Genomic DNA, 14,617 nt, shown 5'->3' on the forward strand with positions numbered 1-14,617 from the left:
CAGAGAGAAAGGTCTAGGGCCCCAGCGGTTCTCAACCTGTGGGTCACGACCATCAGAAAACGCATATAGCATATCAGATATTTACATTACGATTCATAACAATAGCAAAATTACAGTTATGAAGTAGCAACAAAAATAATTTTATGGTTGGGGGTCACCACAACATGAGGAACTGTATTAAAGGGCCGCGGCATTAGGAAGGTTGAGAACCACTGGTAGGCCCTTGATTAATACCACTGCTGCCCCCTGGGAAGCCGGGATTAAAAGACCTGGGAATCTGGGCTTTCATCCCAGTACTCTACTTCCCTATAGGTCTCAGCTTCCAGCACATTCTATTGGGTACATGTTATGAATTGAATTGTATCCTTCTCCCTCCCAAAAATGTTGAAGTTGTATACCCCCCAGTATCTCAGAATAGAACTTTATTTGAAGAGTGGGTCATTGCAGATACAATCAGTTGGGTTTACAGTGGAGTATGATGGACCCTTAATCCAATGAGACTAGTGTCCATATAAAAAGATGATATGAAGACACAGGAGAAGAATGCCCTCTGAGGATGGAAGAAGAAACTGGAGTTAGCAGCTGCAAATCAAGGAACACCCAGGATTGCCAGCAACACTAGAAACTAAGAAAAACACATGGAACAGATTCTCTCCTGAGCCTTCATGAGAGCATGATCCTGCAGACATCTTCTTTTAAAATATATTTTTATTGATTTCAGAGAAGAAAGGAGAGGGAGAGAGAGATAGAAATATCAATGATGAGAGAGAATCATTGATCGTCTTCCTCCTGCATGCCCTGCACTGGGGATCAAGGCTTAATCAGGAATCAAACCATGACCTCATGGTTCATAGGTCAACGCTCAACCACTAAGCCACACCAGCAGGCCTGCAAACATCTTGATTTTGAACTTCTGCCCTCAAAAATTATGAGAGAGTAAATTCCCAGTTTATGGCAATTTGTTATGGCAACTCTTGAAACTCATACACAAGGTACTATTGTCAAGGGAATCTGTTATTGCCACCCTGGCAGTCTGTTATTCTTAAGCCCATCCTGAAAGATAGTGAGGATCCCAGAATAAGAGCTGTATCCAGAGCAGGTCGACCTCTCCCTAGAAAAGAACCATGGGCCCGGCTAGTGTGGCTCAGTTGGTTGAGCATCCTGTGCACCAAAAGGTCATCATTTCGGTTTCTGGTCAGGGCACATGTCCAGGTTGCAGGCTCAATCCCCAGTAGGGAGCGTCCAGGAGGCAGCTGATCCATAGTGTTTCTTTCTCATTGATGTTGCTCTCTCTCTCCCTCTCCCCAATAAAAAATATATTTTTTAAAAAAGAAAAGAACCAGGAGATGTACAGGAGTTCATGGGAAGAGCAGAGTCCCAGGGCACTAAGGCTGGGGATCCCCCAGTCCATAGGTGTAGCTGCTAACCTACAAGTGGTACAGGATTCCATGCATAAAGGGGTTTCACAAACACGCTTCCCTCCTCCCTACTCAGTATTGTGTTGCAATACACAATTAAGAGCCCTGACCTGGCCACCAAGTTCCTGGAGAAACCCCTTTCAGAAAAATATACCCAGCCATCATAGGAGACCATTAGTAGAGTGGAAAAACCATTAAACATGGAGTTAATAGAAGTCCTGGCTCCACTACTTAGTGCTTTTATAATTTTGGACAAGTCATTTAAACCTCCATTAAGCCTCAGAGTTCTCATCTGTAAAATGGAGCTGAAGATATATACCCTACCTACCTTCTAGGATTAACATAATGATATTAGTAGTGGGTACCATTTACCCACCACTTGTTGTGTATCAGGTACTATACTAGGCACACTGAAGTGGTTAACAACACAGATTCCAGAGGCCAACTTTCCTAGGTTTAAACCAGATCTATCCCTTATTACGTCTCTAACCTTAGGCAAGTTACATAACCTCTCTGAACCTCAGTTTTTTCAATTGTAAAATAAGGATGATAAAACTTGCCATACAGGGTTATTATGATTGAATAACCTAATATATGCAAAATACATGGTAGCTGGCTTATATTGAGTATATCTTCAATATAATCTCATTTAGTCACACCTACTCTCTGCAGTATGATTATCCTCAATTTTCTATTTCTTATTTCCTACTTATATCAGGGGTTCTGTTTTTAATATATGGCCCCATAAGGGGCTCAAGGGAGCAGAGAATCTATGGATTTGGGCTACCGGTGATAAGATAGGTTCATTTTCATTGGTAACCAGTGGAAGACCTCAGATTGGAGTGCTATGTAGAATGCTTCCTTTAAAGAAAAAAAAAAAAGAAGAGGAGGAGGAAAATTTGACCTGGATTTTGAAGGATAGGGAGAATTTACTCAAGCATAGAGGACAGAGGAGGATGTTCAAGGTGGGAAATAATGGAGTAAAGATGTAGAGGCAGAGAAATCCAAAGCATGCTCATTAACAAGCCTGTCTGCTAGAATAGAGAGTGGTGTCATGGGTGAGAATGTATGAAACAAAAAGAAAGACACCCTGGCCTGTCTGGCTCAGTGGATAGAGCATCGGCCTGCAGACTGAAGGGTCCCAGGTTCGATTCCGGTCACGGGGGATGTGCAGGAGGCAGTTGATCAATGTTTCTAACTCTCTATCCCTCGCCCTTCCTCTCTGTAAAAAAAAAAAAAAAAAAAATCAATAAAATATATTTTTTTAAAAAAGGCAAATAGAGAAGGGTCTCTGTGCAAGGAACAAGCCATCTTCCCAGAAAGCCCAGAGTTGATGAGTCATAAACATAGGGTCTGTATGTAAGATGTCTCTGGGTTTCTGTCACTTTCTAAGTTCCCACAGTAAATGACTTACTAACTTAATTTCAAAAGTTACACTTTTGCCCTAACCGGTTTGTCTCGGTGGATAGAGCGTTGGCCTTAGGACTGAAGGGTCCCAGGTTCAAATCCAGTCAAGGGCATGTACCTTGGTTGCGGGTACATCCCCAGCAGGGGGCGTGCAGGAGGCGGCTGATCGGTGTTTCTCTCTCATCAATGTTTCTCTCTATTCCTCTCCCTTCCTCTCTGTAAAAAATCAATAAAATATATATATATTTTTTTAAATTACACTTTTGCCCGACCAGTGTAGCTCAGTGGTTTAGCATCAACCTATAACCCAGGAGGTCACAGCTCGATTCCCGGTCAGGACATGTTTAGCCACATGTCACAAAAATTTTATAAACATATGTGTATCACACTTGATGAACTCAAAATAATAAACAGTAGCCTGGCTGATGTTGCTCGGTGGTTAGGCATTGACCTATGAACCAGGAGGTCATGGTTCGATTCCTGGTCAGGGCACATGCCCAGGGTTGCCAGCTTGATCCCCAGTGGGGGGGCGTGAAGGAGGTAGCCAATCAATGATTCTCTCTCATCACTGATGTCTCTCTCTCTCTCTCTTTCTCTCTCTCCCTCCCTCTCTCTTTCCCTCCCCCCCCCTCCCTTGCTCTCTGAAATAAATAAAAATACACTTAAAAATAATAAGTAATATATATATATATGACAGATTGCTGCTATCTTTGCTTCTGTCTCTGTGTGTGTGGTGCCTCTAGTCCATACGAATATGCTAGGGTTCCACATGAAATTACAGCAGCTCAGTAAAATAATGCTCAAGAGCCTCGGAAGACGTTTCAGCAACATCAGCCTCTGGCCCAGACTCAGCAGACCGAGTCCCACGTCCCATAAGCACCCCACACCTAACGGAGCAAGAGGAAATTAGTTAGACACCCCCCAAACCAGAAGAGGACTGCACTCCCTCACATAAATTATCGCTGAACAGGATGCAATGGGGGAGCCCACGCTCTCTCCTCGGTCACAGCAGCCTCCTTCTGGTAAGCACACCACCAGCGAAGGAAGCCCAAAGGCCAGGCAGGCCACTCGCTCAGGGGCCTCGAGTCCCCACACTCGGGTATGTGTACATACATATCTGACACTCTGAACTGATGGCAGCGGATTCTTCCTCAAAACCAGAGCACATGGGACTGGTTTCTTTTACTATGAAACTCCTGGAGAAAAATGGCCATATACTAGAAACACAGTATCAATACTTCACCATGCTTAATTTGCATATATTTCTCCCACTTGCCCATATATTTCTGTGAAACATTTTCAAAGTGCGAGCTTAGCTTTTGGGTTCCATTTGGACTTCTGTTTTTCAAACTGTGGGGCATGACCCACTAGGGAACCATAAATCAATCCAATGGGTTATGACCAGCATAAAATTCTATTTAATGTACTCACTGAAATAGAATTGAATAAAATCACAGGGTAGTGATGTTTTCTTAAACTTTCGTTTTCTGTGTGTGTGTACTGGGTGGCAGTGTAACATGTATTCCTTACTGAGGGTTACGTTTTTGTAAATGCGGACACCCCTGACTTACACCACCACCCCACTATGCCAGGGCACCACTGGATGGTCCACTGGGCAGCGGAAGCTTCAGCTATTAGCCAACACCTCCTTCATGGATGTGTCGCAAAACTGTTTCGTCTCCAGGAGAAAATGTGTAAATGTATAAAAGCCTTGATTGGGAGAGGAACACAAAAGCAAGGGGTGTTCTGCAGTCTCTCTCCTGCACAGTCACGGGACACTTGGTTGCTTGCTACTTTGTCAGCTCTGTTGGAAACAGGAGGAAGCCCACCTCCAGTGCCTGTCCAGAAAAAGGTGTCACCATGGTCAGCCAGGGTGGCTAGAAGAGGAGGCTGGTCGCTTAAAGGAGGAGGGGCAGTGACCAGCTCTATGGACCCCCCAGGGGATAGACCTCGCTCTGTCCACCCGTCCTGAGATGCACAGGGGGGCAGTGGTCCTTTGAATCCACTCAAGGAGAGAGGCCTCACCACCTGAGTGTGGCTACCAGTGTGTGCTCTATGATGCCTAATGTTCTCTTGAGTAGAAAGTAGAGAGACTTGGTCGAAGACACTTTGATGTCTTATCTCCACGTTATGACTCTCTAACTCACTGTTAATTGGTTTGGAGCAGCTGTGGGTAAACTACGGCCCGCGGGCCCGGCCCATTTGAAATGAATAAAACTATTGGAAAAAAAAGACCGTACCCTTTTATGTAATGATGTTTACTTTGAATTTATATTAGTTCACACAAACACTCTATCCATGCTTTTGTTCCGGCCCTCCGGTCCAGTTTAAGAACCCATTGTGGCCCTCGAGTCAAAAAGTTTGCCCACCCCTGGTTTGGAGCCTAGCCATGACCTGGAACTTAGGCCAAAAATCCCCCTAGAGCACTCCATCCAGAATCACAATGGAGTATTCCAGATGAGTAAGTTCCAGAAAACTAACTCACTTCATTACGTATAGAATTTAAAAAAAAAAAAATCGCCCTAACTGGTTTGGCTCGGTGGATAGAGCATTGGCCTGCGGACTGAAGGGTCCCAGGTTCGATTCCGGTCAAGGGCATGTACCTTGGTTGTGGGCACATCCCCAGTAGTGGGTGTGCAGGAGGCAGCTGATGGATATTTCTCTCTCATTGATGTTTCTAACTCTCTATCCCTCTCCCTTCATCGCTGTAAAAAATCAATAAAATATATTTTTAAAAAAATCATACCCACTAAGAAAAAGAAAAGCAGCCCTGGCGGTAACTCAGTTGGTTAGAGCATCGTCCCAATGCGCCAAGGTTGCAGGTTTGACCCCAGTCAAGGCACATATAAGAAGCAACCAATGAACGCATAAATCAATGGAACAACGAACTGAAATATTTCTTCTCTCGCTCTTGCTGTACTCTCAAATCAATAAATTAAAAAAAAAATTAATTAAAAAAAAGGGAAAGATAATCCTATAAAGCAAGCTAGTATCCCAAGCCATACCGCCAGGTAGAGTGCCATGACCTGTCCCACATCTTTGTCACTGCTCCCTGACCCCCAGTGGTCTCTGAATCAGGCTCTGCCCCTCCTCTTCCCTCCCACTCACCACATGGGTCATGCTCATTCTCATCTCCAAGCGTGCTGTTCCCCCACATATATCTGGATACCCCTCCACCTATCAAGTCCACCAAACCCTTGGAGGGCCACCTCAAGGATCTCCTCCTCCACGAAGCTCCCATGCCCCCCTCTTTTGGCCAGTCCTCCACAATCCCCCTCTCCCGTGAGGTCTCTCAGTGTCATGGGTATCACACAACTTAATTTTTTATTACGTTTTGTTTGCTGCTTCATTCATAAGTCTTATCTCTCCAACTGGTTTCTAAAAACTTTAGGACAAAGATATCATTTACATCTTGGGGAGCATCCCATAACCTACTGCAGAGGCTCTTGGGAACCATGAAACACAACCATGAAGCGACATCAGCCTATGGCCCAGACTCAGCAGACCGAGTCCCGGGTCCCATAAGCACCCACACCAGAGGAGCAAGTTCCACGAAGCAGCGAATCGTTCCTTGTTTGTGTGGCAGCATCCTGTCCTCCCCCTGTCTTCAGACAGGAAACAGCGTGTACCTTTCTTTTAAAAAGTCTTCGAACTCTTTGCAATTCTTGCGGCCGTTGTTCAGATGATGGATGATGCTGTCGTAGCCAATGGTGCTGAGGATGTCCGGACTCTGTGAAAAAGAAACAACCCTTGTGAGACCAGGAACAGCACAGATGGGAGCCCCGAGGCCTGAAGAGATGGGGGAAGCCCACAGTGGGAAGTTGCTGAAACACGTTACCTCCAAGACGTATGTGACCAAAATAGAAGAAGTAAGAAGCACGTAGCTGTGGAAGAATTTTTAAAATTATGAAACTGAAGGGGCCACAAAACAGGAAGGAAGTGACTGGGGACTGCGAGGCACATGGATGAGGGAACTGGCGGAGCCCCGGGCTGCTACCAGCGTCCTAAATCAGGCCAGGACTGGGAGCAGGAGGGCCTGACCCTAACATCTTTTCTCATAAAACCAATGAGCCCTGCTGAGGGTCAAGGGTATTGCTGCAAAGGGCAAGCAGCCCTGAGCCAGGAGCCAGGCCCAGGAATGACAGAGAAGGTCTGGCTTCCCACTGGGAAGCATGGAGGGAAGGCGGCATTCAGCATGCTCCCTGGTCCCAGGTTGGGGCGGGGGATGGGGGGAGGATTTTTTTAAATTTAAAATTAGCATTTTATTCCTATTTTACTCTACTAGCGCTCCAAGGTTGGAGGAAGCTGCCCAAGCCTTCCAAAGCATTAGCCCTAGATGAGGTACATTATAAAACTCAAATTTCGCTCAGCTCCCCAAACCAACAAGTCAGGGATTCCAAGGAATATCCACTAAAGTGTCCCCTGCGAAGTAAGGCCGGCTCCCTGGTTTCTATCCCCAAATGCTTACACTAGGTTGCTGACTCCGACTTTAATCCTCAGGGAGGCTGGTCCTGGGAGCTTTGAGCTCCTCCACCCCCAGCCCAGCCCAAGCAGACCATCCCTTCCCCGACCCCCAGTCAGCTGAGAGAGGTGCAACTCTGCCCTGGGGTGGGCGGGGGACAGCTGAAGACACCTCTCTACCTAGCCCAGGACACGGAGAAGCAGAAGTCCTCTCTCCCATTTGCTGCCACTTGTCATCCCCTGGCTGAGCAGATCGGTGGGTCCCAAAGAGGCCCAGCGGGACCAACATCTGAGGCTGATGCCAACGTGGCTTTCAGAAACTAAACTGGCCATAAATCCCACTGCATTAACACACGCATTATTATATGTATAACAGATTCTGTACGTAGACATATAGATAAATCTAAGTTAGAAATACACTTGATTCGATTGCTAGCTGTTGTTTGAGCACAGATTTAGGCCTTGGGAAACCTAAAAAATGGCCTCCACCAAAGCTTCATTTCTCCACCCGCCTCCTCCATACACCCACTCTTCTGTCCCAGCCAGGTAGGTTTCTCACTGCCCCCTGAAATGCAGAGCTCAGTGGCAACTCTAAGATGATGCTTACATTATCCTCTCCTGAATCCAACCCAGCCCCTCCACTTCTAAGTTTTTGGAAGCCTTCTGAGTAGCCAGCGCTCCCTCCTCTAGACTCCCAGAGCACCCAGCCTCTGAGTTCGCTGTTTGGTGAGTAGCCTTGCTGTCCCAGCTCCATTACAAGTGCCTGTGACTTCTTCGACATCTTCAACCACACACACACACACACACACACACACACACGCACACGCACACACAAATCCAGCTTAAATACAGTAAAATTCTGTAGGATGAAGCCGCCTATTGTGTTCCCAGCCAGATGCATTAGACAAGAACAATGAAAACCAAGACTCCTGAGTGAATGAATAGGTACAAATACTCAATATCAATGTTGGTTTTGTAGACAGAGAGTTTTCTGTTTCATGCTACTCATTTGGAAAAGATGGTTTCCTTGTTTTAAATTAAGGGTGTGTAGACTCTTTGATCTGGACAGGGAGGGTGGAGCCAGCCCAGGGTTTCCGACAAACAAACCAAGTTACCAGGCCTTCTGGCCACCAGCCTGAAAAAAAACTAGAATTGCTGCTTTGGAGGACTGACTGGGCTACAGAGGCAATCAAGAAAGGAAATCCCCAACAGAAAACCAAGAGTGCCCAAGGCCAATTTCAAAACTGTGCAGGATATGGCCTGGAAACTCCTTCCTATGTTACTCAGAGAGCATGGCCAAGTAGGAAAAAGTACTTCATGAGCACCAAGATAGCATCACAGATCTGCCATCAGAAGTGAGTGTGCCAAACCCATAACCCCAGTACCCTCGGTTTGGTAATCAGAGCCCTCTACGCACTATTTCTTACTTCTCTTCCCCAGTTTTCCCCACACTGGTCTCTTTCCTGTCTTCCAAATGGGCAGTGTCCGTTTCCACCCCAGGACTTTTGCACATGCTTTTCCCACAGTGGCAATGGCGTCTCCTTTTCACTTAAATCAGTGGTTCTCAACCTGTGGGTCGCGACCCCTTTGGCGGTCGAACAACCCTTTCACAGGGGTCGCCTAAGACCACCCTGCATATCAGATATTTACATTACGATTCATAACAGTAGCAACATTACAGTTAGGAAGTAGCAACGAAAATAATTTTATGGTTGGGTCACAACATGAGGAACTGTATTTAAAGGCCAGAAGATTGAGAACCACTGACTTAAACCCAACCTCTCCTTCAGAGCTAGTTCAAATCCCATTTCCTCTCTGAAGTTATCCTCAAATAATCTGCCCTATGGCAGGGGTGGGCAAACTTTTTGACTCGAGGGCCACAATGGGTTCTTAAACTGGACCGGAGGGCCGGAACAAAAGCATGGATGGAGTGTTTGTGTGAACTAATATAAATTGAAAGTAAACATCATTACATAAAAGGGTACGGTCTTTTTTTTTTTTAGTTTTATTCATTTCAAATGGGCCGGATCCCGCCCGCGGGCCGTAGTTTGCCCACGGCTGCCCTATGGTCTCCTCTCCTTCTTCTGAATGCCTCGAGTGTTTGATACCTAGTCATCTCATTTGGCTCTAATTCAAACCATCTGACTTCAAAACGTTCTATGAAATTACAGTAATCAAAACAGCCTGGTAGTGATCTGAGAATAGACCAGTAAATCAATGGAACAGAATGGAATCAAGAAACCCACCTATCAATTGACTTTCAACAAAGGTGCCAAAGCTATTCAGTGAGGAAATGAAAGTCTTTTCAGCAAATGGCCCTGGGACAACTGTGTAAACCTCTGGGAGCAGAGAGCCTCTACTCATTCCTCAAACTTGACATAAAATTAATTTGAGATGGATCATAGATTCAAATATAAAATATACATATATAACTAAATTATAAAGTTTTCAGAAGAACCAGTAGGAAAATACCTTTGAGAATTGGAAGTATTTCTTAAAGAAGATACAAAAATTATGAACTCCAACAGAAAAAACTGAAAAATTGGACTTCATCAAAATTAAAAACCTCTTCTCACCAGAGAAATTGTTAAGAAAATCAAATGGCAAGCCACCAAGTGGGAGAAAATATCCACAATACATATATCGGTCAAAAGACTTGTATCCAGAATATTTAAAAAATCCAACAAAATAATAATAATAATATAAGCAACCCAATAAAAACTGGGCGTAATACTTGAACTTTACAAACACTTCATAAAAAGATACTTCCTATAAGATATTCCTTTGGCCAAAAAGTTCATGAAAAGTTGTTCAACATCACAGGGAAACTCAAGTAAAGTCACAGTGATATCTACTTCATGCCTACTAGAACAGCTAAAATTAAAGTCAGTATTGAACATAGGCAAGGAGATTGAATTATCATAACTCTCATGCATTGCTGATGGAAGTGTAAAAAGGGTATGATCATTTTGGAAGATGGTGATTTCTCAAAAAGCTAAACATACACATCCCTATGCCCCAAAGTTCTGCTTATAAGTATTAGAATGAACTACCCCTAATCTCTCCTGCTTGGGCATGTAATATATATTGTTATAACCTTTTTCCCATAGCTCGGGGCAGATGGAGGTGCCTGATGGCGGCCCCTGTGGAAGCAAGATAAGATGAACTCCTCTTTGCCCGACTGACCTGTGCACTCTCCTCCCCTGACTCGCTTGAGTGACTCATGCCCTCCCCTCTCCTTGGCCAACTCGAACCCACATCCTGACCCTATAAGAAGTTCTCCTTATCACTGCCTCCACCCACAAAGAGAACCTAGCCATCCCCTTGGGCTGACACCCACACACTGGTATCAGCCCGGGGTGAGAGAAGGTAATAAAATTCCTTAAGCTCTCAAAACATCTCTTGGCCTGGTTTCTTTCAGTGCGGACCCAACAAATAAGCATTTACCCAGTGAAATGAAAACATACATCCAGAAAAAAGTCTTTCACAAGAATGTTCTGAGGAGTTTCATTCACAATAGCCCCAAATTGGAAACAACCCAAATGTCTAACAATTTACGAATGATAAACAATTGGTGGTTTATTTATACAATGGAATACTACTCAGCAATAAAAAGGAAAGAACTACTGACATGAAATAGCATGAATGAAGCACAAAAACATTATGCTAGTGAAAGATGCTAGACACAAAAAGTATTTACTGTATGATCCCACTTATATGAAATTGTAGGACAGGCAAGCAGGTGTAGGGTTTATTTCTATGGAAAAACAAATAAGAACACTGATGGGCTGTCAGGAAGGGTGGACTGGGAAGGGCCATTTGGGAAATTCCTGGATTTGGAAATGGATACATGCATGTGACCCAAATTCCTATCAAGATCTTTCCATAGAGGTGTGGACTGTACACGTATATGCAGTTTTTAAAACGCATTGATCTGTGTGTTTCATCTTACATAAATTAGACCTCAAAAATTAAAAGGAAAAAAAAAGCTGATAGGATGGAGAGGCATAATGGGAGGGAGGCTGTTACTGGAAGGAATAAGAGAGGCTCAGCCTTGGAAATGGACCTAGTCTTGGAGTCCTGGGTGAGGCAGGAGATGAACAAGAAGGGGTGAGCAGATCCAAGCACCCAGCAAACCTCCCAAGACCCAGAACGTAAGGTTTAATAACGCTCAAGTTATAAAGAGGTAAATAGTATTTAAGTTTTAATCAAGGGATTTGTACTTTAACCAAAATGCCACTTAAGGTTTTTTTTTAAGACAAAAAATTCAGCAGATCCAGCAGTGAGCACATCTGTGCCACATCCAGCAGATGTATGAGCCAAAGAATAATAAAAACAGACTTGTCGTGAGCACGCCAGCGGGCAGTCCAAAGCAGGTGGGGTGTGGGTTCAGAAAAGGAGGAAGTCTAAGTGGGCTGCCCACCAGCTCTAATGCTCAAGGCTGGTTTCACTCACGCAGTCAAATCCCATGAACCCCTCCTTTGTGGCCAGCCTTAAAGCCTGAGCCCCCTGCTGCAGAGGCCTCTGAACGCTTGTTTCCGGGCTCCTTTTCCACAGGCCTCCAGGCAGAAGGTGCAGAAGCAAAGGGGAAGGAAAGAGCACCCGCAACCTCCAAAGCCTCCATCAGAACTGCAAGTGCTGCCTCGGAGCATGCCCACATCTGGTTCTGCACTGCCTCTCAGGGCCATGCCATCACTATGTCTGTTACACACAATTTCTCCAGATGTGGGCTCCAAGGACCAGAATCAGCTTGGTAAACATGCAGACCCTCTACGTCCCACCAGACCTGCTGATTCTGAACCTGGGGAGGGGAAATAGCCATTTTTTTTACAGTCCCCCCAAGTGACTGTAACACCATTTGAGAAATGCTGCCACAGAAATTACAAAAGACCAAAGAGCAATCGTGGTTCCTGCCCAGAGGAGGAGCTGGCTACAAGAAGAAAGCAGGGTGCATGCACATGCAACCACGGAACACAGCAGAAGGGAGCTGAGAGAGAATGACTGTTAGGAAAGGGCAAAGGGAGAGGAGGCCAGAGAAGACTCCATGGTTTGCATTTCATTTTAAAGCCCCCAATTCTGAGTTTAAAAATGCAAATTGGCACTGATGTCTTTTGAAAGTACAGAGCCCCACGAGTGGAGAGAAGGCCACTGACTTTGCATTTCATACAAAGGCTGCATTTGTTTGACCCCTGGGCATGTAATGCATAAGTGTGTCGCATGTTGCATTAAAGGACCACAGCATGTTCCAAGAACACCGTCACACAGGAATGATTTCCAGGTTTTACAGCTGAAGAAAATAAGACTCTAGGAAGAGAAGTTCTCCTTATCACTGCCTCCACCCACAAAGAAAGAGCTTAAACCTCAACCAACAATACTATCCAAATCTATTATTTATCAAATGCTGTATGGCAACAATAGACTTGGGATAAAGACTGAGGACTTCACTTACCTCACTATGCTCCTAACCTTAATCTTTCTTTCTTATTCACTTTCCTACCTCTTTCACCATAAAACCAAATAGATGAAACTCCCCTAATCCACAAATATGAACTAATTATTATTAATTGATACTAGCAATTAGGTCTAATATACACTGAATACTTCCTGCATTCCAAACAGCATATCAAGTATTTTACATGAAATACCTTGTTTAATTGCTTTTTAAAAAATGTATTTATCTTGGCCAAGAGAGGGAAAAAAACCAAGATGGCGGCATAGGTAAACACCGGAGTTAGCTGCCTTGAACAACCACTTCAAAAATACAACTAAAAGATGGAAAGGACATCACCCAGAACCACGGGAAGACTGGCTGAGGGGAAATTCTTCAACTAGAAGGAAAGAGAACAGCATACGAGACTCAGAGGAGGCGCAGTGCGGAAAATACAAAGGTGCGGAGGTATGCACGGAGCGGGCTGGTAGCTGAGGGCGCAGTTGTCGTTTTCAATCGTGAGGGAGTCTCAGATTCTGAGCTCCAGTTCTGGGCGAGTCTCTAGGGACCCAGACTCAAACGGGAGAAGCGGAACTGGCATCGGTCGGAACGAGAGGGCAGCTTTCTCTCCGAGGTTTGCAGTGGTCGCTGGAAGTCTGAGAGGCAGAGCCTCTGGGGACGGGGCTGAGAGCAGCCATAATGGCTCCCTCCACCCGCTCTGTTGATCCCCTGTGACCCGCCCCGCCCAAGCCCTGTGCAGAGCCATTTGCCAGATAGCCTCAGGCAAAGGCTACATTAGCACCTCCCTAGAGGACAGAAGTTTTCCCACTGCAGACACAGCTGATTCTCACAGCCAATTGGCCTGGAGGTCAAATTCCTCCCAGTATTACCTACAACAATCAAGGCTTAGCTACAACAAGACTGCGCACCAAGACCACAAGGGGGTACACCAAGAGTGTCTACCTCAGGTAATTGGGACACTTAGCACAGAAAGCCACTCTATCGACACAGCAAAGCATAAAAAATGCTGAGACAAAGAAACAGGACACAAATGACAGAACTGGAGGAAAGCAGGCTGCTGGATATAGAATTCAAAACCACACTTTTGAGGTCTTTCAAGAGTCTTCTAGAGACTGCCAATAAACTTAATGAGTTGTACAAGAAATCTAATGAGGCCCTCGATGTTGTGATAAAGGACCAACTAGAAATTAAGCATACACTAACTGAAATAAAGAATACTATACAGACTCCCAACAGCAGACCAGAGGAGCGCAAGAATCAAGTCAAAGATTTGAAATGCAAAGAAGCAAAAAACACCCAACCGGAAAAGCAAAATGAAAAAAGAATCCAAAAATACGAAGATAGTGTAAGGAGCCTCTGGGACAGCTTCAAGCGCATCAACATCCGAATTATAGGGGCGCCAGAGGATGAGAGAGAGCAAGATATTGAAAACCTATTTGAAGAAATAATGACAGAAAACTTCCCCTACCTGGTGAAAGAAATGGACTTACAAGTCCAGGAAGCGCAAAGAACCCCAAACAAAAGGAATCCAAAGAGGACCACACCAAGACACATCATAATTAAAATGCCAAGAGCAAAAGACAAAGAGAGAAACTTAAAAGCAGCAAGAGAAAGAAACTCAGTTACCTACAAGGGAATACCCATATGACTGTCAGCTGATTTCTCAACAGAAACTTTACAGGCCAGAAGAGAGTGTCAAGAAATATTCAGCTGAAACCGGTTTGGCTCAGTGGATAGAGCGTCAGCCTGCGGACTGAAAGGTCCCAGGTTCGATTCCGGTCAAGGGCATGTACCTGGGCTGCGGGCACATCCCCAGTAGGAGATGTGCAGGAGGCAGCTGATCGATGTTTCTCTCTCATCGATGTTTCTAACTCTCTCTCTC

At 44.9% G+C, this 14,617-nt stretch overlaps 1 protein-coding gene and 1 long non-coding RNA gene across 2 annotated transcripts in view; one reads left to right on the plus strand and one right to left on the minus strand.

Moving 5' to 3' along the window:
* Positions 1-14,617, minus strand: part of PSTPIP2 (proline-serine-threonine phosphatase interacting protein 2) — a 67,487-nt gene that overhangs the window by 23,635 nt on the left and 29,235 nt on the right. Inside the window, exon 2 of the mRNA XM_059707211.1 lies at positions 6,455-6,555. Within this exon, the coding sequence (XP_059563194.1) occupies positions 6,455-6,555 (101 nt within the window). The remainder of the gene's footprint in view (positions 1-6,454; positions 6,556-14,617) is intronic.
* Positions 7,985-10,670, plus strand: LOC132239065 (uncharacterized). The gene is made up of 3 exons (XR_009453972.1): positions 7,985-8,012; positions 10,397-10,562; positions 10,594-10,670. It is a non-coding gene; the product is annotated as an uncharacterized LOC132239065 (long non-coding RNA).

The sequence above is a fragment of the Myotis daubentonii genome, chromosome 8 (assembly GCF_963259705.1).
Source record: "Myotis daubentonii chromosome 8, mMyoDau2.1, whole genome shotgun sequence".
Classification (NCBI taxonomy): Eukaryota; Metazoa; Chordata; class Mammalia; order Chiroptera; family Vespertilionidae; genus Myotis; species Myotis daubentonii.